The 25,607-nt window shown below is 48.6% G+C and overlaps 1 protein-coding gene across 8 annotated transcripts in view; it reads right to left on the bottom strand.

The window, feature by feature from the left end:
- Positions 1 to 22,307, bottom strand: part of BCL2L11 (BCL2 like 11) — a 60,805-nt gene extending 38,498 nt beyond the window's left edge. Inside the window, exons 1-3 of one of the 8 annotated variants that reach the window (XM_074989218.1) lie at positions 18,052 to 18,142; positions 16,627 to 16,784; positions 16,381 to 16,470 (exon numbers count right to left, since the gene is read on the bottom strand). In XM_074989218.1, coding sequence (XP_074845319.1) covers positions 16,381 to 16,470; positions 16,627 to 16,768 — 232 coding nt within the window. In that variant the 5' untranslated portion in view covers positions 16,769 to 16,784; positions 18,052 to 18,142. Of the gene's footprint in view, positions 1 to 14,606; positions 15,537 to 16,365; positions 16,785 to 18,051; positions 18,143 to 22,153 lie in introns of those variants that run through there. The other 7 variants (XM_074989217.1, XM_074989219.1, XM_074989220.1 and 4 more) reach the window with 7 other exon arrangements.
- Positions 22,308 to 25,607: the final 3,300 nt, after the last annotated feature.

The raw sequence follows: 25,607 nt of genomic DNA, 5'->3' as shown, positions 1-25,607 counted from the left end.
ACATCCTGAAGTTACAGAGGGGGAGATGTAGGTCAGATATTAGGAAAAACTACTTCACCAGGAGGGTGGTTAAGCACTGGAATGAGTTACCGAGAGAGGTGGCAGATTCTCCATCCCTAGAGATTAAGGTTAAGTCCCAGCTGGACATGGTCCTGGCTGGGATGATTTAGCTGGGGTTGATCCTGCTTTGGGCAAGGGGCTGGACTAGATGACCTCCTGAGGGCCCTTCCCGCCCTAGGATTCTACAACTGTGTGTGTGTGTGTGTGTGTGTGTGTGTGTGTGTGTGTGTGTACGTACACACACGTGGGGGTGACGGAGGAGACTGGCATACCGTTAACTCATGTACAACTTCTCAGCCAATGTAATCCCCAGGTCCTTTTCTGTCGAACTGCTGCTTAGATGGCAGTCCCCACCCTTTGAAACCTGCCTAGGATTCTTTCATCACAAGTGCAGGACTCTGCACTTGTCCTCGTTAAACCTCATCAGATTTCTTTTAACTCAATCCTCCAATGTGTCTAGGTCATGCTGGACCCTATCCCTACCTTCCAAACTATGTACCTCCCCCATCTCTTATTGTCATCTGCAAACTTGCTGAGGATGCAATCCATCCCCTCATCTAGGTCATTAATGAAGATGCTGAACAAAACTGGCCATAGAACTGCTCTCTCAAGTCCACATCCAGTGCTTTAACAGCAAACTCCATCTCTCTGTGAAATGGCAAATAAAGTTAGAGGACCTGATTCTGCTAGTCTCACTCACATTGAAATGTTCCTTACTCTAGTCTAGGAGCATTTCAGTGGAATAACTCAGGGACTTCGGCCTTGAACACCTTGAGTTAACGGCTCTAACGGATCTCAGAATTTTGGTTAGTCTGAAAGAGGCGACAGTGGCAAATTGCAGATTCATTCAATTTCCCTTCCTTTTTACATACATTTCCCAATAAAAGCCATTTGAAACCAACTGCCAACCAGACATTGAGCTATTGATTACAACAACCTCGCCAGCTTTCTATTCATCTCAGTCCATTTATCTCACATGGGCTATGTCTACACTAGCCCCCAACTTCGAAATGGCCATGCAAATGGCCATTTCAAAGTTTACTAATGAAGTGCTGAAATGCATATTCAGCGCTTCATTAGCATGCAGGCGGCTGTGGCACTTCGAAATTGACGTGGCTCGTCCCGATGGGGCTCCTTTTCGAAAAGGACCCAGCCTACTTTGAAGTCCCCTTATTCCCATCAGCTCATAGGAATAAGGGGACTTTGAAATAGGTGGGGTCCTTTCGAAAAGGAGCCCCGTCGGGACGAGTCGCGAGGCGCGTCAATTTCGAAGTGCCGCAGCTGTCCGCATGCTAATGAAGCGCTGAATATGCATTTCAGTGCTTCATTAGTAAACTTCAAAATGGCCATTTACGTGGCCATTTTGAAGTTTGGGGCTAGTGCAGACACGGCCATGGAGTCACACAAGGCTGTTACTGTGGAAACGAGCAGCTTGGTAGAGCCGTGAATCAGTCACCAGATTTATATATTAGGAACTTCCTCTGGCACAAAGGTTTCCAACAAACCGGCTGACTCTAAGGTCCTGAATAGCCAGTCAGTTTAATAGTCCATTCCAGTTCATGACAAGTGAACTGACCGCATATGAGAAAATTCACTTCTAACTTGCTCTCCCTAAGTAAATACTTCAGACAGGCAAATACACCCACTCTCACAAAGACACATGCATTAAAAAAACCTCCATAAAACTAACTGAGCTGTCTATAGCTGCTAAGGGAGAAAAAACTTGCTCCTAATTTTAAGTAGTTGGCAGGTACTCAGACCCTACAGTAATAGAGATCATATAAGTGAACAGATACACATAATATCCCCCTCAGCTCCTATAGGTCTAAGGACACTCTGTTAGGAACTCAGCACTTAAAATTTTAAGTGCTAACTGCTTAATAAGTTAATATTTAATTACTATGTTGCTGGAAGAAATTCAATCCAATCACAAAAAGATTATTAATTTTTATTTCAAAACCACAATTCATGAATTCTAAATGTATCAGGTTGCTTTTGGCATGCCTGAATTTTGAGTATACAGAGCATTCCACTTCAGAAAAATATTAACTTTTTATTCACCGCAAATTTCAATAGGGCAGCGGTTCCCAAACTATGTTCCAATGGAACACGGGTGTTTTGCGAGCTATGGCGAAGTGTTCAGCCACTGAAATAGAGTAATGGTGGTCTCCACCCCCTTGTCGGTGAAAAAAGTACATTTTGGGATGTTTTCTCTCGCATCCTGGCTATATTTGTTTTGTTAATGTCTGGTTTCATTATTATTTGTTGAACTGTGTTTACTGTACATTAATTTAGTATTATGAAACATTTTCCATTAGTAAAGTTCCTCATAGTTAGTATGATGACGTAAGAGAAGGCAAAGTGTGCCACATAGAGTGCTGTGATGTCCAAGTGTTCCATAACCATAAAAAGTTTAGGAACTGCTGCAATGGGGCATTTTGAATGATTTGCAATTCAACAAGTTGTATCATAGAAAAAAAAATCTATCAGACAGAAAACATTTCACAGCAATAACTCATTCCTATGAACTATTAGACTCCAGGAAGCAAAACCATAAAGGGAATCATAACAGATCTATGAACAGCACATCCATAATACATATTGACAACACTAATAATAGGTAAGGTTGCTTCACACTTTCCATTAGAGGACACAGTTTTCAGTGGCTTATAGTTTTGGCAGCCTTTAACTGCTCAGTCAGATATTTTTAATAGTTTCAGGTAAATGACTCTGCTGTTTCCAAGAATAAAAATCAAGGATATACAAAAGCTGTTTTGCTCATGCTTACGTATTTATTACAGCTGTTTCCCTGAGCTCTAGCACTTCCACATACTGCAGGAGGGGATTTTAATTTGATATGGAAGAGGCTGCCTTGGTAGCAGCAATGTGCCTTGAGCCACCACCACGAAATACAAGCCACGTGATTAAAAAATGAAATTTCATACACCCATGCCCACTGGAGACTTGTTAGTTGGCAACTACATTCTCCAAAGATGTCACCTGCATAAAGCATGCTACTATGCCTCGCAGCTTCTAAATGCTAGATGTACTGCCCAAGTGCCACCCTCATGGAGCAACAAGGCACATCCGTTCCATGGACATAAGGTCTCACCAGCACTTTCAAGGCAGTTGGGAGCCACGGCGGTACTAGAACTGAATACAGACAGACCCTCTCTGATGAATCCGTAATGCCCCCCTGAAGAGAGGAAGCTACCTAAATCAAATGCAAGAGGGTGAGTAAGCAGGGAAAGTAACAGAGGTGGCCATGTCAGTCTGTATTCTAACAAAACAAACCACCAGCATAGAGCACTTTAAAAGACTAACAACATAGTTTACTGGGTGATGAGCTTCCATGGGACAGACCAATTTCAGATGCAGCAGGGAAAGAGAGAAGGAAGTCTAGGAGGGAAAAAACACAAACCAAGTGGCAGGCAATGGAAGAACCACGAGGAGCTGGAGTGTCCAGAAGTCCTGTTGTGGTGGAGTGAATGGTGCAGGGGGGAGCAGCCACAATTTTATTAAAAGGTCAGGGAGTAAACAAGGGTATGTAAGGAAACGTGGAGGGCCACCTCGGGGAGCACGTGGTAGGTGAAATAGAGTGAGGTGAAGGTAGGCAGGACAAGTGTGGTGCTATAGTGACAACGGGAACTGAGAAGATGGAGAAGAGGTAGAGCTATGAAGAGCTGCAGACCTGGAGCAAGCAACACTTCTCCTCCTGCCCCGCAAACCAATACACCTGACTTACCTCTCCTACTGCATGTCTACTGAAAACCATGCTGTGACTCAACACACTGTAACCATGCTGGTTCGTAACGATTCAGTGCATGTGCATACTACAGAGCATTAACGACAAGACAAATAACCCAGAAAATCTCAACCCTCCCATACATACTCTACACAACTGTATACCCTTTGACTTAATTAGGGGAGGAGCAGATGTTTGTTTCATGATTAAACTGGCCTTTTTGTTTCAAGTTTTCCATCACTGCTGTTGTCATGCTGGCTGTTATAAAAACTCCTATCCCCTCACCCCCACACTTCCAACAAAAAAAAAAATCAAGAGGTTATGCAAGTATTTACTGTATTTGTTTTTCTTATTTTAACAAACAGACTGCTGCATCCGCTGTTAGAGAGTGAGCAGTAAGAGTTTCATTCAGGAGTTAACACCACACCATACCTCCTCTATCAGCTTCTGGCTGGGAGGAAAGCATACCACATGTGAAATAGCAGAGGAGAAACTAATACCAAACTATGATATATGCAATGCTCACATTTACATAACCCATACAGCCTTTCAAAACACACCAGGAAAACTGTAACTAATCAGACGCTTTTCTTTACGCAGTCACCTGTCTTTCATAAACTAGGTATTTTTCATTTAAAATATAAGCAGAATCATTAGTCCCTAAAATTGGCTAATCTGACCCGAAAATAGGTTTAAAATACTCAAGTGAGCACGAAAACAAACTTTTCACATCTTGTACTCCAAGGTTGTGTGTAGCCTGTGTCCACCCTACATGGAACCCACTAGCCCTTCTCTTCCCTAATTCTGGAATAAGACCACAGGATTCTCCACGTTCTTGATACTGCATATAATTACTTTTCTTCAACCTCAAAAGTTTCACTTCCAGATCATCAGCATGGAACCTTTCCCAAATCTGAGTCAAAACCCAGTCTTGTTTAAATTCCTGAAAGGTAAAAATTCATTCATAACAGAGCTGGGTCTACACTACACAGTTCCATCAACGACAGAGAGGCCTTCTGTAGACAAAACTAGGGAGTATCTACACTACAAATGCTCTCTGTCGAGAGCTGTCAACAGAACCCAGCAGAGATGTGTCTTGACTGTCCAAGGCATAGCACCTCAGTCAGATTCCATCAATAAAAAAGATAGTGTAGATGCTTCGGGAGGCCCACTGTCAACAGAAGCCTTTGTTGCACCAGGCATCCCTGTTTGCAGAGCTTCCACTTGGCTGTTCTGTTGACAGAGGGCTGGGCAGTCTAGCTGCTATCTGTCAACAGAGGATGTTGACGGGGGAGCCTCTATTAGCTGTGGACATGTCCTTTAGACAAAAGTTCTGTCAGGAAATAATCTGTTGCCAGTGACGTCTGTCGACAGAACTCTGTAGGGTAGACACAGCTCAGGAGAAAAATTAAGAACTACCTTAAGGCATATGCTTTAACACAGTGGTGTCCAAAAGGAAGTCCACCAATTGCCACATGCCCTGCCCCGCCAAGCACTGCCCCGACCCCAGTCAGGCATCCTACCTCCCTTCACCCCCACTGCTGACTCAGAGCCACAGTGCCAGAGCTGCCCAGCCTCAAGCGCCACACCGGGAAGGAGCTGCGCCGGGGCAGCACGGCAGGGCATGGCGCACAGCTCCTGGCCAAAGCCTCATGAGCTGCGTCGGGGAAAGAGCTGCCTCCTCTACTGCCGCTATGCGTTTGTGGTGGGGCACGTGCACAGAGCGGAGGGAGGGGTGCCCCACACGTGCAGATCTACTGAGCCGCTGAGTGGCATTTCGCTACACTGCGCTGCCCTGCTCGCCACATGTGGCAAACGGGAAACATACTGGACAACGCAGCTTAAACAGGACATGAAAAGTAAGAAAGCAAAACCTGGCTGTAAGGTTTGAAGTACAGATGTTACCAGAGGATTACCCACATGACAGCCCTATTTAGAGTACAGCCATGTCTTCAGGGAAGGGTCATGGAAACAGAACATACAGGACCAAAGCACCGAACCTAAGAATGACCATACTGGATCAAACAATAGTCTATCTAGCCCAATATCCCATCACCCAACAGCGGCCAATGTCAGAAGCTTTAGAGGGAATGAACTGAACAGCTGGTGATGCCTTTCAATGTGTCATTTACAAAACAGATTTAGTTGTATATCTGAAGTCCAAATACACAAAATCTAGTTTCCCTCCTGTTTCCCCATAACCCAGACACCTTAAGTTATAGAATCCCAGTATTCTTTTCCATATCCTCTCTGATCCTTGAGCATCTTCACAGAATTCTTTCACTGCCCTGACAGACAAAGTCAGGCTGTATTTTCATTATTCATTCTCTGTAACACACAGTCCTTTTACACAAAATTCTCATCAACTGTCCTGGTGCCATAACTTAGTCACAGCTTCTAACATTACAACTATTTTCACTCGAGTCTTTTGCTGCCTAAGAATCTTTCTAGACCTCTTGTTGCAGGAACACTTTTGAAAGTTTTAAATGAAAAATAACGTCTTGGCCTTAGGAACACTGAACACTGTAAAACCATGTCCCTTTACAAAGGAACTTAAGGCTAATCACCTTAATTTTTAGATTGCAGCCTGAGCCCTCATAATAATTTCTTCCCTGTGAAGAGATCGAATTTTGGAGTCCCTTTCACATTCATTGCCCAGCTTTTCAAATACACACACTTTAGATCTCTATTCCTCCACATACTCTTAGTTGTATAGCTCATTAAACACCACTAAAGCCACACAGCAGACTACCACCCACGTAAAGAAGCAGGCAGTCTGATCCTTTGGTGTAACAGACTCTCCAATATCCATTCAGAGCAAGTCAAGGTGTAGAACGTTTTCTGTTGCCTTTCAGTACTTCCTAACACTTCTTCAATCAATCATAAAAACAGAGTAGCATGGAAGAAAACAGGGATGGCTGCTGTATAATAAACTTCAGCCTGGACACAAGCATATGTTATACCAAGCCACACCCTTGACAGATGAAAAAAACCTGTTTAACACAATCCAAGGCTTGACCTTGCCTCCATGAGATTTAACTGCAGTTTTCAACTGTGCATCGCAATTGGCTAGGTGCTGGACTCTTAACCCACTGAACCCGTTCTGGCTGTAAGTAGTGGAGCTGGCCCAGAACGCATCACTAGAACTCTGTCAGTCTGTATTCAATTACTCATGTTTTGCCAATATGCAGAATGACCAACAACGAAGGAACTTCAAGCCACATTGCTTATTGAGTTATCTGCTGAATTTGTTTGCTTTGTACATTTTACTTTACCTATAAAGTATATTACCCCCAACAAAGATACAAACAGAAAATACAAGAGAGATATGATCTCTAGTACTGTCAGACATGTCTCTTCCTTATAAATTATTGACACACTGGGCTGAAAACAAAGGGCCTAAAAGCACCTGGGAAATTTAGGTCTCTAACATAACTGTTCATTTTGTGTCACTCTTATTTATATGACATGCTCCTAGTTACCTGTAAGAACATCATGGAGGGAGAAGGGAGGAGAAATCTAGAGAAAAAAACTGAAATGATGGTATGTGAACCTCATTTCTGTGCCGGTCCCTATACACCAGGACTACAGTCACACTACAGCACTCTGCCAACAGAAGTCACTGTCAGCAGAGATTTCCCAATAAAACTTCTATTGGCAAAGTGCAGCCATGCACACACGCCAATTCAGAGAGGGCTCTTCTCTTACAGAGCAGCTTGCCTGCCCAGCTGCTCTCTCAACAAAATAGGCACCCGGAAGCACAGCAGACAGGGTTGCCCACTGTCCTGGACAGCCTGTCTACCAACACTCACTCAGCTCTTTTCCCAACAGAACCTGCCAACAAAAGGCATGCTTCCTCATCTGCGAGAGAAAGAAGGCTGTCAGCGGAAGTGCAGATGCGTGCAGACGTTCCACCAGTTTTCTTAACAGCAGGGCTAGTGTAGCCGTAGCCCAGGAAAAGGGTTCTGTGGGCTCTCCAGAATTGGCTGGTGGGGAATTTCCCAGGTGTCTGAACTCAAGATGATGACTATAAACTATGGCTATAAACTACTTCCTGAGGACCACAAGCAAGTTCCAGCATAGGAGGTGCACTGGGGACAGAAGGAGACACACTGGGGTGGGAGACGAGCGTGCATCAAATACAGGAATTTTCAGGAGCCACAGGATATTGAGTAGAACATTAGACCTCCCCTGCTATTGGGGTGGGAGTATACTGAAAATTAAAGCTGCTCTCAGACCTATCCCCCTCAAAGTCATTCCCACCTGTGCAGCAGCAGAGTCTAGGAAGTGAAAAGTTGACCTTAAAGCCATCTGAGCCCCATATTTGCTAAAGGTTTCAAGTTCTGCATTGTGGCTCTAAGACATACCACAGAACCCCACCCTTGAAAATATTTCAAGTAAATTAAAGCCAATGGCAAAAAACCATACTTTCTTTCAATCCATCCTCAAACTGGGTTGGCCTAAAAATTCCTAATTTTATGGGTTTTGCTGAGGAACAGCATGCTCTAATGTGATTTCTGTTGTTTTGGGTACTTTTATCTTGGTGAAAAAATTACACCAGCAGTTTTATAACAAAGCTCACACTGAAATATTTAGGAAAAAAGTGTTTAGAAGTTCCCTCCCCCTCTAAAATATATGAAAACTTCCAAATAAATTGTAACTTTTTTTCCCATACCGGGGTCAATTCCAACATGGAACTGACAGCAACACATTCAACATAGCTCACTTAAGGACAATAATGTTGTTACTGTACCACAGTGAAAAATATAAATTTTAGGTCACAGTCCTCCAAGATTTATGAACATGCTTAACTGAACTCACAGTGCATAAATCCTACTGACTCCAGTGGGCCTATTTGTGTTTTCAAAACTAAAAAACCGCACTGGTATGCATTTTTGAAAGACTGGTCCCTTACAAGATCTACAAACATCAGGGTGGATAAAAATCGTTTTTTAAATCTGATCTAATTTTTCAAAATCAATGCTAAATTTCTGATGTAAAGGTAACTTAACAATTAAGTCTTAATACAAACATGCCATACCTACACTGAGTCTCATAAAAATGAATTAAATGGCTCTATTCTGTCCAGCCTAACAACCAGCTCTTACGTCTTCCAAGTTCTGGGCTTTCAATTTCTGCTTCTCAGCAGACTAGTATGTGCAAAGACAGGCTGGATAGGATTGTTTTGTTTCTGTGCTTATGTGGTGGTGTACCTAGGCTATGCATGCCAGAATTTGTTAAGACACTGTCTAAAGACAGAGACAATATATAGAAACAAACAATGGCTTGTGGGGGGGGGCGGCAGGGGGGAGACATTCAGTGCACACACAGCTTCCTATACTGCCCTATCTTTTACCACACAAAAACTGTTATGGTTTCTGGGTATTAAAAAAAAGAAATTCGTTCCCTGGGTAAAAAAAACAAGAATGTGTCAAGTGTAAATAGTGATGCATGGCCTAGTTGTAAGAATGCAATACCATAAAGAAACAGGGAGAAAATTATGTGAATATGTCTGAAGAACAATGTGGATCAACTCCATAATGTATTACTCTTCAAGACTCTATGCTTTTCAGTATGCTGCAACAAGTAAGCTCCCAAGCTGTTTACTACGTCAGACACTACTGGTGGGTGGGGGGGGGGGGGGGGGGGAGTTTAGCCTAGCTAATTCTTCTGCTTGTTTAATATCACCCAAGTATGCAGTACAGAAAGCTGCAGTAAGAAATCTAGAGTTGCTACTGTGTATCATTTTCTTATATTGCGTAACACATGCCTCTTACTTTGGAACATAATGGTCACAGACCAGAACGGTGATGCCATACATCTATTCCCTATTTTCATAGAACGAGGCTACGTCTACACTAGCCAAAAACTTTGAAATGGCCATTTTGAAGTTTACTAATGAAGCGCTGAAATACATATTCAGCACCTCATTAGCATGCGGGCGGCCGCGGTACTTGAAATTGACACGGCTTGTCCAGTCGGGGCTCCTTTCCGAAAGGACCCCGGCTGACTGGACAAGCCGCGTCAATTTCGAAGTACCGCGGCCGCCCGCATCCTAATGAGGTGCTGAATATGTATTTCAGCGCTTCATTAGTCAACTTCAAAATGGCCATTTGCATGGCAATTTCGAATTTTTTGGCTAGTGTAGGCACAGCCCAACAAAACACTAGAACTGGAAGGGACCTCAAGAGGTCATCCAGTGCAGTCCCCTGCCCTCATGACAGGACCAAGCACCATCTAGACCATCCCTGATAGATGTCTATTTAACGTGCTCTTAAATATCTCCAATGATGGAGATTCCACAGCCACCCTAAGCAATTTATTCCAGTGTTTGACCACCCTGACAGTTAGGAAGTTTTTACTCATTGCTTCTTGTCCTATCCTCAGAGGTTAAGCATAACAGCTTTTTTTTTTTAAAAAAAAAAAAACCTTCAGCATAACTAAACTGTCCTAAAGGAACCCCATATTATACTTGATTTCAATGGGGATCACTCCAAAATTAAGTGCACTCTAGGCACAATCAGTCTTAGGTTTTTTGGTCACTTGGAATCTGATATGAATCACACAGTGACAGTGGGAACATGAAAAATGAGAGCTAGTTGTAGTTTTTAGGACACTGTACGCTAAGAGTTTTGAGGACTGGTCTGTTAGAGTTAATAAAATTAGAAAAATTAAAGAATGTAAGGACAGCCACCAGCAGGCAACTCAGGAGACTGCTGCCATTGCAAATGTGAAACTTATGGAACAATTTATTAAATTAAATCTTAAATACTGTTGTGCCTGTGATTTCATTCTTACAATTCCAAACGTACCGCTGCGATATCTGCAGTTTGACAGAGGGAATGAGTATTACATACTATTTCCTAAATTAATAAAAATCAAGTTAGCTAAAAAAATTACACAAAGTATATAACCTCTTAGATGTTGTAATATGCTGCAGCAAGCTGTAAATTAACGTGTTAGCGATCAGACTCGCACTATTGAAAAAACAAGAACACAATATTGTTTAACTGCTCAGTCACTTGAACACTGGTGGGCAAAGGGGGGGGCTTGAGTTTGTTTTGAAAAGGAGGAGCATTTTCAAGCACTAAACTCTACAGAAACTCCCTTTCAACTTCAACATTTGTGACTATAAAAATGTTTTTGCTTGTGACTATATAAGTATTGCAAACTACCAAGGCCTAACCCATACGTTGGACCCTTAAGCTGTACTTCATTTCCTGTCATAAAACACATTTTATAAATATTACATAACTATGATATTTGATAAAAAGAAATCATTTTGCAAAAGTTTAGATTTATAAAGTATTCCTGATTCTTTCCACTGGCCTCTTGAGTATTCAAGAAGCACGTGGATCAACTGGAGAAGTATCCAAGAAGAGGTATTAGAATGATTAATGAATAAGAAAACATGCCTTACAGGCTACAGACTCAAGGGCTACTTCTATACTAAAAATGTGTACTCAGCACTTTTGTCAACGGCCTTCTGCAGAAGGCCTTTCTCGAAACAATCTATTGACAAAAAGAAGCTGGGTGGATGCTCCGGGGGGCCCTCTGCTGACAGACAGGGTTTCTGGGACACCAGACAGCCCTGCCTGCTGTGTGCTTCAGGTTGGCCGTTCTGTCAAGAGAGCAGATGGGCAGTCTGGCAGCTCGCTGTCCACACAGCAGCTTGACAGAGTGATCTGGTTCCATGTGTGGCTGCAATCTGTCAGAGGTTTTGTTGGAAGGCTCTCACAGAATCCTAGAGCTGGAAGGGACCTCAGGAGGTCATTGAGTCCAACCCCCTGCCTAAAGCAGGGCCAACCTAACTAAGTACAAAAATTAGCTGACCCATTATAAGGGCTCTTTTACATACTTTGTTTTATCCAACTCTTGACTTCCCCCACTCCTACTGCCCCCTCTGCTCTTCTGATTTGCCCACCTTGATTATAATTTTTTCTGATTTGTCACCCTTGATAATTATTTTTGGTTCTCTGTGCCTTAAATATTGAGGCTGTTCTGGTGTGGCTACGGTCTGAATAAGTGGGTATGTCCCATGAAAGCTCATCACCTAATAAATTATTTTGTTAGTCTTTTAAGTGCTACTGGACTGCTGTTTTGTTTTGATAGAATATAGACTAGCACAGCTCTCTCTCTTTTACTATCCTAACTAACTACATCATTCCAGCCAGGAAATTGTCAAGACAGGACTTAAAAACTCTAGAGATGGAGATTCCATCTCATCTGACAGCAACTTCCATCAACTCATCACTTTAGTGTAGACATAGCCGAGGCACGTAATCTGTTTAGTTTATCCAAGAGAGGGTTAAGATGTGACAATCACTTCCTGCAAGAATCTTTTTAAGAAACCAATCTATTTAATAGTGGGCTCTTCAGCCTGCCAGGGAAAGGTACAACATGATCCAATGGTTGGAAGTTCAGGCTACACAGATTTTGAACCTTTGTCCTAATCTGAATTTAGCATTGTACAATTAATAACTCAGCAAGAGTCAAGCTACATTCTCCATCACTGATTATTTTAAAATCAAAATGAGATTTTTTTCCTAAAAGATTTGTTCAAGAAGTTATTGGGAGGCAGGGAGGGGAGAATTCAATGTCCTGTTGTTACACAGGATAGATGATCACAACAGCCCTTTCTGGCACTAGCTCTATGGCTATTTTCCACCCCATTATGAATAAAAATTAATGAGGTAGGAGGACAATTAAAAAAATAAAATTGTTATTTAAATTATACTGAGTTTTTCTTTTCAAATACCAACCTGTTTAAAATTGTCTGAATTTAATACAAAATGTGCTAAGGCCTAAGCTTATTATCGCAAAAATTTACATGAAAAATATGCTGAACATGAGCCTCTATTAAAAATTCAATTAAAGGCTACTTTCCTATATAAAAAAAAAATCAAGGAGAAAATGTCCATCTTTTGAAGTCAAACTTTACAAATATGGCACAATGTAGTAATAAGCAACATATCATCCAACATTCTGTTATAATAAAAATGTACAATTAAGAAAAAGCAACTACATAACTTAATATTTTCAAATAGTCATAGCATAACTTCTTCGAGAGCAAAACAATGTGACAAATTGAGTATAAAGACGGTATTTAGTTGTAAATCAATTTTTGGTAGTTAGATCAATTAATGAATATGTACCTTTCTTTAGAAGGCAAAAGTAGGATAAATGGAAAAAGCTGATTAATTGATGGTCTCCAGAAAGGCCTTCCATTTGAGGATTTAAATAAATTATTTCAATATCTGATTTAAATCAATCCATCCCACTTTTCCCTGGATTCTGCTGTATTAAGTTCAAGCTCATTTTCAAAGTTTCCTGAAGATATGGCATTCCTAATTTTAAGGGATCAATTCTCCAGTTCCTGTATGAGTGAAATTCCCATTGAGTCTCATGGAATTTGTCTTGAAAATGGACTGCAGATTCAAGCCCTCATGGCAACTTCTCAGAGACTATGATCTCTTCTCTCTACAAGTCTCAGTTCAAAATGCAAAACCAACCAGTAAGTCCCTCCTTGGAAAGCACAGTCCCTGGGCTAGAATAAAAGATCTTGACAATGTCACATTTCTGTTCTAATCATGTTCAAAAATGGCCATAGTTACTATTTAAGTTCCCCCAGGAGTTTGACGATTTAATGCTTAGGATGGTGCCCATACAATAGTAAGAGAAAGATTTTGGTAAAATAACCATTTATGTAGTTTTCAGAGCACATGTTACATGGATGAAAAAAATACTACTTTTCTGAAATTATGGACAGGACATGAGTTTCTTTCTTGAACAAAAAATAAACACTTCACTGTTAAACTATAGCTTTACTTGTGTTATAAGCAATGTATATTGCAAGAACTCTAGCTCCTTCTGTTTAATAATACCACTTATGCTCTCTCAGTAAGACTGTGAAACTTACATTAAACTGTGATTACTGCAATAATGTCAGAAAATCATTCCTAAGGGAACAGTATATTAAGTACTTCACATCTGTATCCACAACTAACAACTACCACTTATGAAAATGTTTTGATTATGGAATTCTTAACTTGGTGTTTGTTATTGACAAAAGAACACTATCTATGAACAGTTAAACTATTGTGATGACTAGATGGTCCCTATTTCCACAGAGATTTGGGCACATAGACATTAGCATTGGTTTCTTACAAAGCCATTTTTAACTTAATTTAGCTCCATCTACCTTCATGGGAAACTGGAAATGACATTGACAATTGCTTACTAAAAAAGTCTCTCTCGCCTCTGAAAACGTGGAATAAAACCATGCCTGAAGTCACAAAAATTGTTTTGCAATGTCAAGCTGGCCCTTTGAGATTTTTTTTTTTAGAAAATGTGACCTAACCCAAGACGCTAAGGTGAGATTTTTCAAAACCAAAGACATTTAATTAGAAAACTCCCATTAATTTTGATTGAAAGTAGGGACATAAAATCCCATTTAATTAGTTAACCAGATAAATGTTAATCAATTAAATGGTGGAAGAGGCTTTGGAAAAAAAATCTCACCCAATATAACTTCTCATAATAAAAGACCAACCCTTGCAGTGGATTAAGGAACAGTACCAATAGGATCCAAAGTAATCCTAGCAACTCTTGCCTAACCAAAGGACTCTAGAAAGAAATTTCAGAAGATGACGGGAAGAGAGATGGCCCTCTGGACTCCTGAAGAAACAGAGAAGGTTCCTCCCTTAGGGAAACACACATCTATTAGTCCTCTCTCCACTCTTAATGCAGGGAACTGTGTTTCACATCTCACCCACCTGCCTTTTATGGACTCCTGCGGCAACATCACAGTCACAATCTACCAAGCAAAACGTTGTGAAGTGTCTTCTTAGAAAACTCAGCCAAATGGGACACCATGCTGAAATATCATATTGATAGGCATTTTCCAGACAGGTATACACGGACACACTTCAAGACTCCAGACTCATCCACATACAATACAAACCAAAATCTTAAATTTTAATTAGCTTTTTCATAATTCATAATATACTGCCCACATGAGACAAAGGATCTTTGAGAACTGGGACATCTATCCCAAGACAAAGCTCTTCGTATACTGTGCAGTGGTTGTTCCAACATTACTGTACGCATGTGAAACCTGGACAACGTACAAGCGTAATTTGAAGGCACTTGAACAATATCATCAATGCTGCCTCAGGAGAGCCCTCAAGATCTCTTGGGAGGATTGGTGCATGAACACAACCAGCATTGAAGCCATTATCATTCATCAACAACTTTGTTGGACTGGCCACGTAGTTTGGATGTCTGGATCAGCACCTCCCAAAACAGATCCTGTTTTCCAAGTTACAGGAAGGACGAAAGAGCGCTGGGGGCCAGCGGAAGCGATATAAGGACATGCTGAACACACACATGAAAAAGTGCAGCATTGGTGTAGATACTCGGGAGAACCTTGCCAAGACCACCCCCAGTGGAAAATGGTAATCCATGAGGGGGTGACGCAATTTGAGACGTCCCACCGCGGTGCAGATGAGGAATGGCAGAGGAGAAGAAAAGAGCATCAAAACCTGCTCCACAACAATCCAACAGCTACCAACATCTGTCCCTTCTCTGATGAGATGTGTGGCTCCAGAAGCAGGCTCATCAGCCATCAATGGACTCTCAAATATGAGGGTGACATGAAGATGTCCTACTCATCAAGTGAGTGCCGAGAGACTAACCTTGTTAGTCAAATAATGGGGTCATCTGAGACATGCTTTTGAGAAGAGGGGTGCAGTAAAGTATTACTTAAATATGAAGTTACGAAGTACAACAAAATAACATTTCAGAAACATTTGAAATAAAAAAAACTTGCAACACGTTTTCCTTGTATTTTTAAAATATGATTTCCTTCATAATGTGCATAAGAACACCTATTCAGACCAGCACATTCCAGCCCAAGATGTATATTTATAGATAAATTTAAACTCCAGATAATAAGAGGAACAAATCAAAGTCAGTAAACTACTCCCACACCTCCCAACCCCAGTATTCTGATTATCAGGCTCTTCAGAGGGAAAAAAAAAGCTAAGAATCTGTAGTATGGCAACATTGCTTCAATTTTAGTACTATGGTCCAGTGTTTCCTACCACAATGTTTGTTATATTAGACAATATGGCCTCTACCTCCCCCCTCCAATCCCACTGCAACTTCCTTAGTAGGACAGGACTCTATCACCACAATAAAGTCACAGACTATTTCAAATAAAAAGAACCAACCCCTTCTAGAATCTGCATCAGGTAAAAACAATCCAAAATACTGTCTCCTAGAACACATTCCATGTGCTGTGAAAACCAAACGTAGTAGGGATACCTGGGCAACTTTCCAGTTTTTTAGGAAAATGTTCACCAGATTTAAATCTCACACTCTCAGTTCATAAAATAAGGCAGTTTTCAGTGTGACTTTTATTATTCAGCGCCTCAACCCAATGTCACTGTATACTATAAAGTATTTTGTTCTTCAGAATTTGCTGGCTGACTCAATACTGAGATCCTGAAAGAAATACAACGTCCACAGTATAAACTATGAGCTTAAAGGTATCTTACCATGATCTTGCTTACCCATTGCACTTAGATAATGATTAAAGGCTTGACAAGGGGGACTTGGAGTCTGCGTGGACTTGTCGCAACTCATAGGCACGGCACTCCTGTCTGTGTCGAAAGAGAAATACCCACTGGAGGATCTAGACAGCAGTGGGGATCTTCTTACAAAGATGAAGAGTGGGGATCGAGTGGCAAATGGACTGGGGCTAGTGGGTGGTGCAAACGGTCCCTGAGGACTGCCAGGCGAAGAGCTGTCTCCCTCACCTGAATGGTTACCTTGATACTCTGTTTGTATAGAGGTAGGGGCCCCAGGTCTAAGATGTGGAGGCTGACTTGGCCTTTCTGACTGAAACTGTCCGCCTTCTCTGTTGCACTCTGAATTTACATCAGAAGGTTGCTTTGCCATTTGGTCTTTTTTCCCCCTGCAAATAAAGAAGGCAGCATTAGGAGTATGCTCTCCAAGCTTCATTGTAATACTGCAAAACTTATTAAATATTACAATAAATTATCAACATCCTTGTACTGTCTAGATAGAATTCTAGTAGTACTACGCATGCCTTTCAACTGATACTCTTCTAGCTTTTACAGAACTTACTTTTTTCCAGACCTGAAATACAATCAAGTGCTATCTGATCTATAAGTAGTTCTCTGTTCACTTTTTCCACCTCTTCCTAGGACACCTGCCTCAAAAGTATAATTTGTGGAAAGCCTTTGTCGAAACAAAGGCAATTTAGTTTTAAAGAACAACTCAATCAGTCAGTCCAGTATCCTCTAGTCATGCACTAAATCTAACCTTATAAGAAGCTTTGATTCAGCTACTTTTGTTTTTTGTTTTTGTTTTTTTTTTGTTTTTTAGGAGCAATAAGCTCCGGTTTCCCCAAATCACTAAATAAAAGGATCGGATACTGGGTTGAAATGCAAGAGTGAAGCGTATTTGCAGTGATTGTGCAGAGCCTGGCCATGTTCCCCGTTCCAGCCCCATTGTTCTATCTAATGTGCTGATCGCAGCAAGTCTGGAGGAGGTTTGGCAGCAGCAATCAGTTGTAGTAAGTGCGTCACAATAGAGTTTGTAGATTGCACGGGGCTGGCTCTCGCTCACCCCCCTCCTCACCCTTTTAATGCGAACTCAACAAATTCTCCTCCCCACTACCAGCCCGGAGGGAGAGGCGAGTAGTAAAACGTCAGCTTGAAAAAACCAACGCAACTTCCCCACCCAAACAAAGGAGCAGCGCTCGGGAGAAGTCCCCGGGAGCCCCGCACACGAGCCCAGCCCAGCCCAGCCCCACGCCTCCAGCCCGCGCCCCACGGCGGCTCCGCGGACCCGGCGCCGCACTCCCTACCGCAGCGGGCTGCAAGCGGCGTGAAAACAAAGCGCGGCGGGGGTGCGATGACACCGCACCCCGGGCCGGGCCCGGCCCGGCCCGGCGCGAGCGTCCCACGGCCCCACGGCGCGCGCGGCAGCACCCCGCCGGGAGAGGCGGCAGCGGCCCGAGCGCCGGCGGCGGCGGCGGCGGCAGCAAGAGCCCGGCGCCTCCCGCCCGCAGCCGAGCAGGGCGCCCGGAGCCCGCCGGGGCGCCCAGCGAGGGACCCCTCGGCCCCGCGCCGCCCGACAAAGGGAGGCGGCCGGGCGAGCCGGCGGGCGGGGCGGCCGCGCAACGCCCCGGAGCCCCGCTCCGCCCCCGGCCTCACCTCTCCGGCGCTCGCCGCCTCGCCCGGGAAACAGCGCCGGCCCCGGGCCGCGCCCCGCAGCCACACGCGCCCGCCGCCGGCCCCGGCCGTGCGCCGCTCGCGCTCTGCGCGCACTGACTGACTGACGGCCGCCCGCGCCGCCAGCCGCTCCCGCCCCGCAGGCAGGCCGGGGCCGCCGGGCCGCCAATCCGCGCGCGAGGGGCGGGGCGAGCCGGGTCCGCCCCGCCCCCTCCGCCCAGCCAGGCGCGAGGCCAGTGTTTACAAACAGGCAGCCGCGGCACACGGCCCGCTCGGCCGGCCCCGCCCCCGCCCCCGCCCCCGCCCGGCCGGGCTTAACCCCTTCACTCCCTTCACCCCGCCCGGCCTTAACCCCTTCACCCCGCCCAGCCAGCCCTTAACCCCCTCACTCCCTTCACCCCGCCCAGACAGCCCTTAACCCCCTCACTCCCTTCACCCCGCCCGGCCTTAACCCCTTCACTCCCTTCACCCCGCCCAGCCAGCCCTTAACCCCCTCACTCCCTTCACCCCGCCCGGCCTTAACCCCTTCACCCCGCCCAGCCAGCCCTTAACCCCCTCACTCCCTTCACCCCGCCCAGACAGCTCTTAACCCCCTCACTCCCTTCACCCCGCCTCCTCCCGGCCCTAACCCCTTCACTCCCTTCACCCCGCCCAGCCTTAAACCCTTCACTCCCCTCACACCCCCCCGCCGGCCTTAACCCCCTCACTCCCTTCACCCCGCCCAGTCCTTAACCCCTTCACCCCGCCCAGCCAGCCCAGCCCTTAACCCCCTCACTCCCTTCACCCCGCCCGGCCTTAACCCCCTCACTCCCTTCACCCCCCCGGCCTTAACCCCTTCACCCCGCCCAGCCAGCCCTTAACCCCCTCACTCCCTTCACCCCGCCCGGCCTTAACCCCCTCACTCCCTTCACCCCGCCCCCGCCCGGCCTTAACCCCTTCACTCCCTTCACCCCGCCCAGCCTTAACCCCTTCACTCCCCTCACACCCCCCCGCCGGCCTTAACCCCCTCACTCCCTTCACCCCGCCCAGCCCTTAACCCCTTCACCCCGCCCAGCCAGCCCAGCCCTTAACCCCCTCACTCCCTTCACCCCGCCCCCGCCCGGCCGTAACCCCTTCACCCCGCCCAGCCAGCCCAGCCCTTAACCCCCTCACTCCCTTCACCCCGCCCGGCCTTAACCCCTTCACTCCCTTCACCCCGCCCAGCCCTTAACCCCTTCACCCGCCCAGCCAGCCCTTAACCCCCTCACTCCCTTCACCCCGCCCAGCCAGCCCAGCCCTTAACCCCCTCACTCCCTTCACCCCGCCCGGCCTTAACCCCCTCACTCCCTTCACCCCCCCGGCCTTAACCCCTTCACCCCGCCCAGCCAGCCCTTAACCCCCTCACTCCCTTCACCCCGCCCGGCCTTAACCCCCTCACTCCCTTCACACCCCGCCCAGCCAGCCCTTAACCCCCTCACTCCCTTCACCCCGCCCAGCCAGCCCTTAACCCCTTCACTCCCTTCACACCCCGCCCAGCCAGCCCTTAACCCCTTCACTCCCTTCACACCCCGCCCAGCCAGCCCTTAACCCCTTCACTTCCCATCCCAACCAGCCCTTAACGCCTTCACTCCCTCCTCCCGGCCAGCCCTAAACCCCTTCACTCCCCCCGCCTGGCCAGCCCTTAACCCCTTCACTCCCTTCACCCCCCCCAGCCAGCCCTTAACCCCTTCACTCCCTTCACGCCCCCCAGCCAGCCCTTAACCCCTTCACCCCCCCCGGCCAGCCTTAACCCCTTCACTCCCCCCGCCCGGCCAGCCTTAACCCCCTCACTCCCTTCACTCCAGCCCCCAGCCAGCCCTTAACCCCTTCACTCCCCATCCCAACCAGCCTTAACGCCTTCACTCCCTCCTCCCGGCCAGCCTTAACCCCTTCACTCTCTTCACCCCGCCCCCGGCCAGCCTTAACCCCTTCACTCCCTTCACCTCCCCAGCCTTAACCCCCTCACTCCCTTCACACACACCCCAGCCAGCCCTTAACCCCCTCACTCCCTTCACACACCCCCAGCCAGCCCTTAACCCCTTCACTTCCCATCCCAACCAGCCCTTAACGCCTTCACTCCCTCCTCCCGCCCAGCCTTAACCCCTTCACTCCCTTCCCCCCCCCACAGCCAGCCCTTAACCCCTTCACCCGCCCAGCCAGCCCTTAACCCCCTCACTCCCTTCACCCCGCCCAGCCAGCCCTTAACCCCCTCACTTCCTTCACACACACCCCAGCCAGCCCTTAACCCCCTCACTCCCTTCACACCCCCCCAGCCAGCCCTTAACCCCTTCACTCCCTTCACACCCCGCCCAGCCAGCCCTTAACCCCTTCACTTCCCATCCCAACCAGCCCTTAACGCCTTCACTCCCTCCTCCCGGCCAGCCTTAACCCCTTCACTCCCTTCCCCCCCCACAGCCAGCCCTTAACCCCTTCACTCCTCCGCCCAGCCAGCCTTAACCCCCTCACTCCCTTCACCACCTCCCGGCCAGCCCTAAACCCCTTCACTCCCCCCGCCTGGCCAGCCCTTAACCCCTTCACTCCCTTCACCCCCCCCAGCCAGCCCTTAACCCCTTCACTCCCCATCCCAACCAGCCTTAACGCCTTCACTCCCTCCTCCCGGCCAGCCTTAACCCCTTCACTCTCTTCACCCCGCCCCCGGCCAGCCTTAACCCCTTCACTCCCTTCACCCCCCCAGCCTTAACCCCCTCACTCCCTTCACCCCCCCATCCCCGGGCAGCCGCGCGCCTGCCCAGCCCCCAACCCCTTCAGCCCCCCTTAACTCCCTCACCGCCTCCCCGCCTTTAACCCTTACTCGGCCAGTCCCCTCAGTACCCGCCCGGCCCCTCCCGCGCCGCCGCTGGTGCCGGCCCCGTCCCCCGCCGGGCGCTGTGCCGCGGGGCCGAGCCGGCAGGGATCGCTCAGCTCCCCACGGCGGCAGCCCCGGCGTTCCCGGCCGTGCAGGGGGCGGACGAGTCAGGCCGGTGCCGGCGCAGGCAGCTGTGCCGGTGGGAGCCGGCGTGTGGCCGCGCTCGGCCGGTTCGGATCAGGGCTCTGCCGCAGGGAGCGGGGAGGGAGGCAGAGCTCGCAGCTCCCCGCGGGGAAATCGGTGGCCCGGCCCGGCGGACACCTGAAGTGGGCAGAGCAGCGGGCCGGGCCGAGCCGAGCCGGACGCCCCAGCCCCCCCGCCCCGCGCTGCCCTGCCGGGTGCAGAGCGGCCAGCGCCGGCGCGGCGGAGGGAGAGGCCGGGCGGGGCCGGGGAAGGGGCTCCCGGGCGCCGACCCGACCTGCTGCGCGCCCGGGCGAGCCGCGGCGGGACGGGACGGGACGGGACGGGTGCGGCCCCTGCGACTCCCTCCCGGCCGGGGCAGAGGCGGGGGCCGGGCCGGGTCAGCCGCCCCCGTCAGCGGCCCCAGGCGAGCCCGGCGCGTCCCGGCGAGCCGCCCGCCCAGCGAGCTCGCCTGCCGCCGGGGAGTCGCGGCAGCTGCGTGCGGCTCGGCCGCGCCCGCTGGGGCCCGGGCAAGGCCAGGATCGGGCCCCCCCGCCGCAGACGCGCCGCGAGTCCCCCCCCCCCTGCCCCCGGCAGGGATCGGGTCCCCCCCGCAGACGGACCGCGAATCCCCCCCTCCGCCCCGGCCGGGATCGGGCCCCCCCGCCGCAGACGCGCCGCGAGTCCCCCCCCCGCTGCCCCCGGCAGGGATCGGGTCCCCCCCGCAGACTGACCGCGAGTTCCCCCCTCCGCCCCGGCCGGGATCGGGCCCCCCCGCCGCAGACGCGCCGCGGGCCCCCCCCCCCCGCAGACGCGCCGCGAGTCCCCCCCGGCCGGGATCGGGCCCCCCGCAGACGGACCGCGAGTCCCCCCCTCCGCCCCGGCCGGGATCGGGCCCCCGCAGACGCACCGCGAACCCCGGGGCGGGCTAAACGGCCAAGTGCCTCCCGGCCGGGCCGCCTGCGCGCTGCCGCACCCCGCCTCGGCGCCGGCCTTAAGGAGGGGAGAGCCCAGCCCAGCCCGCCAGCCCCCCACGGGTACGCCCGGGCCGCCGCCGCCGCCGCCGCGCCCTAGGCACACCGCGCCGCGCTGGGGTCGGCTGTCTCCGCCTGGTTTCGCCTGGCCGGTGAAAGCGTCTTCCGAAGCAGCCGCTCTCCTGCCGCGGGCGCCACGAGTCCTGTGGGGCGCAGCCTGGCGCTCCCCGCCGCCCAGGCGTGTCTGGGGGCCCCTCTGGGGCGCGGGAGACCGGCACGGGGCCTCCTGTGCCCTCGCTGGGGCGTGCGCCCCGCGCAGCTCCCGCCAGGCGTTCCCAGCCGCACCCACACCCCTTCAAAGGCTCCAGCGGCAGTTCACGCTCGCGGCGCGGGACGACCGAACCGAAAGCTCGAATTCGCACTTCTGTCAGCTCTCGGTCCGCGCCGCGATCCCTTTGTGATTGGTTTGGAGCGAGCGCGGCTCGCTCGAGCGCTTCACTTTCTGCTGGCAGAGCGAACCGGCTGGTGGTCGGACCAGGCATTTCAGCGCTCGCGCCGAGCTCCTCGCGCTCAGGGACCCCGGGATTCTTTAACTCCGCTTTCTGCCTTGACAGCTCCTGCCGAAATTCCTTATTTCGAGCGCAGGGTTCTTACCTTCGCCTGTAGAAACCGTGACAAATGCGTATTAGATGCTTGAAAGCACTGAAGTGTTTATGCGGTGTTTTTGTAGCGTCTTCCCACAATAACGTGCACACAACTTTAATACGACTTAATTTTGGAGTTAGCTTTTCACCTGGCAATAAGCTAAAGCCTTTTATATTTACACCGTTTTCTTTAACCATGAAAATTTTAATTTACACTGTGATTTCCATGTACACTCATACTGTTATTTTGTGGTAAGCATCTCCGAAGTGACTTTGGCAGCTGATGGCTGAAGACCACAGCTGCCTTTCCACCGGAGACCAGCGAAAGGTGTTTCACACACTCCTAGCACACAGGTAAAGATAAATCAAAACATTTCGCTGGAGAAAAATAACATAAAATCAAACAGAATATTAATGTGTATGTATCGTTGATGCTGTGTGTGTCAATGGACGGTTAGATCAGAGTGGGAAAAGCTCAAATCGTTAAAATCGCTGATTGTTATCTCTACATTCAGTGTTTTGAATGTCAGCCACTTAGCCATAAATGAAGTGTGTTACGAAAACAAAACAGCCGTCATGCTGCACTTTAAAGACTAGCAAAATAATGTATTAGGTGATGAGCTTCGGTGGGACAGACCCACTTCTTCCGAATGTGCTAGGCACAGGGATGCCATGTGTATGACTGATAAATGCTGACACCTACATGTTACTGCTTGCGCATGTTAGAAAACAAGCACTTTGTCCGCTTTTCCATGATTATACTGTTCATCACCTCACATTAGTGGGGAGGAGGGGTGAAGGGATGGGTAGTATTTTGGTTAAAGCAGGAGAAGGGAGGTCAGGAAAATTGGATGCAATCCCGCCCCATAAAAATCAGTGGCAAAATTCCCCCGACTTCCAAGCATTTCACCCCAAAATTTTATTCTAGGTTCTCCCACACATACACACTACTTCCCTGTTACTGAAGAGTTACACTTGGGGGGTGGGAGGGTTAATTTGTTACTACCTGTCTGTTCCTTCTTACAAAATACTAAACTGAAACTTTTTCCACCAGCTTTCAAGTACATTGGGGTATGTTCAGCCTTCCTTATGCTTGAGTGAAAGGGGCTATTCAAAGCAATTGTATGCTTGAGATTACAGAGCTCTTCTGTACTGAGTGCCACTAGAGGGGCACTCCACACTGGGTCAGACCTAGGCATGTCTAGCCCAGTATCCTGTCTACCAACCACTAGTGGCCAATGCCAGGTGCCCCAGAGGGTGTGAACAGAACAGTTGATCATCAAGTGATCCCTCCCCGTCACCCATTTCCAGCCTCTGACAGAGCCAGTGACACCATCCCTGCCCATCCTGGCTAATGGCCACTGATGGACCCGTCCTCCAGGAGTTTAGCTTTTCTGAACCCTGCCAAAGGGGGAAAGAGAGCACCTGAGCCCTGCTAGGAAGCCTCCCAGGCATGCGTTAGATGCTGAGCCTTTCTTTGCTCTAGGCTGCAAGAGACTCTCGGCTCCCTGCTCATTGGTATACATATCTCTTAATCATCCCTGGCTGCCCGAGCTCTGCCTCCTACTAGACCCCAATTTACTCCTGTTTTATACAAACCAGCTAGTATGACTTAGTTGTTACAAAGAACTAGAAGACTTACCCGGCACTGCTTGAGTCCTTGACTCAGCTAATTCTGTGTTTTTCTTCACTGAAACCATTGCTCTTGGATGGGGCTGGGGATGAGGGGTCCCACATGCAGGCAGTCCCAGAGAGAGAGAGGGCATCCCCAGCACCCTCTCACCGCAGCAGCCTGGAGCCAGGTGAGAAGTGGCTCTGCATGGCTGGCAGCTGTGGCCCCAGCAGGCACCGCTGGAGGCGGGCTGCATGTACCTCCACACTAGGCAATAAGCTACACCTGAAGTTTTTTAATCTGTAGTGGAGATGCCCCTGCATCTACCCTGAATATCAAGAAAGGGGCCAACTGGGGGTAGGCCCCTGCCATCTGGGACTGCTCCAGCCCTAACCCTCCCATCCAGGTGCCTTTTAGGGTTGGCAAGGGGTGGAGGCTATGCTCCCTGGCTTAGAATGGCTGCTGGTTGCATTGGGTCCACCACCAGTGCTGCAGGCTGTGTGCCGTGATTAAAAATGGCAACACCCCACCCCAAGCTGGGAATCCCCACTTCCCTGCTTCTCTCTCAGTGTAGGAGCTCAAGTATCGCCCTTGAGGGCTGGGACTGGGCCACACAGCCACTGTGCCAGTTACTGCCAATGTCCTCGTCTCATGACTGATTGGAATGGGTAGTCAACTAGCGCCAAATCTTGCTCTGGTGTTGGCATTAATGTGGAGTTGTACCACTGTCAGAAAGTGACACATTTGGCTCTTACGGCCAAGAAACTCTTGCATTGTAGTAAATGGGCAACTGCCTTGAGCAAATGTAACCCAGAGGCAGCTCTGATCAGGGCTGGGTGACCAATCCCTGGGCAATGCTGGCAGGTGTCTGTTAATCAGCTATCTGCATTTCAACCAGGGGTGAGAGGGCCTTGGACAGCATGATTTTTTTTCATAGAGTTGAAAGCCAAATGGGACATCTAGCCTGTCTTGATTTGAAGGTATCAAGAGCTGGAGAATCCACCACTTCCCCGAGTGGTTAGTTCTGGTGGCTAATCACCCTTGCTCCTAAAACAATTAAGCCTTATCTGAAATTAGAATTTGTCTGGCTTCAATTTCTAGCCTTTGGTTCTTGTTCTGCCGGCCACTGTGGGAGGGTGGTTCATGGCTTTTTATATGTTTGGATTGACAGCCAACCTGCACGTCTTGCTTCATTTTTTTGTAAAGTGTGGTTTTGGATTGCCCTTCTGCTGTGCATCAGAGCGTATCATGCCACTAGATTACAGAGCCCTTCAGCACCCGGTATTTCCAACCAGTGAAAGTAT

Source organism: Carettochelys insculpta, chromosome 3, assembly GCF_033958435.1.
Source record: "Carettochelys insculpta isolate YL-2023 chromosome 3, ASM3395843v1, whole genome shotgun sequence".
In the NCBI taxonomy this organism is placed as follows: Eukaryota; Metazoa; Chordata; order Testudines; family Carettochelyidae; genus Carettochelys; species Carettochelys insculpta.
The sequence above is the reverse complement of the archived record's forward strand: the minus strand, read 5'-3'. Positions and strand labels throughout refer to the sequence as shown.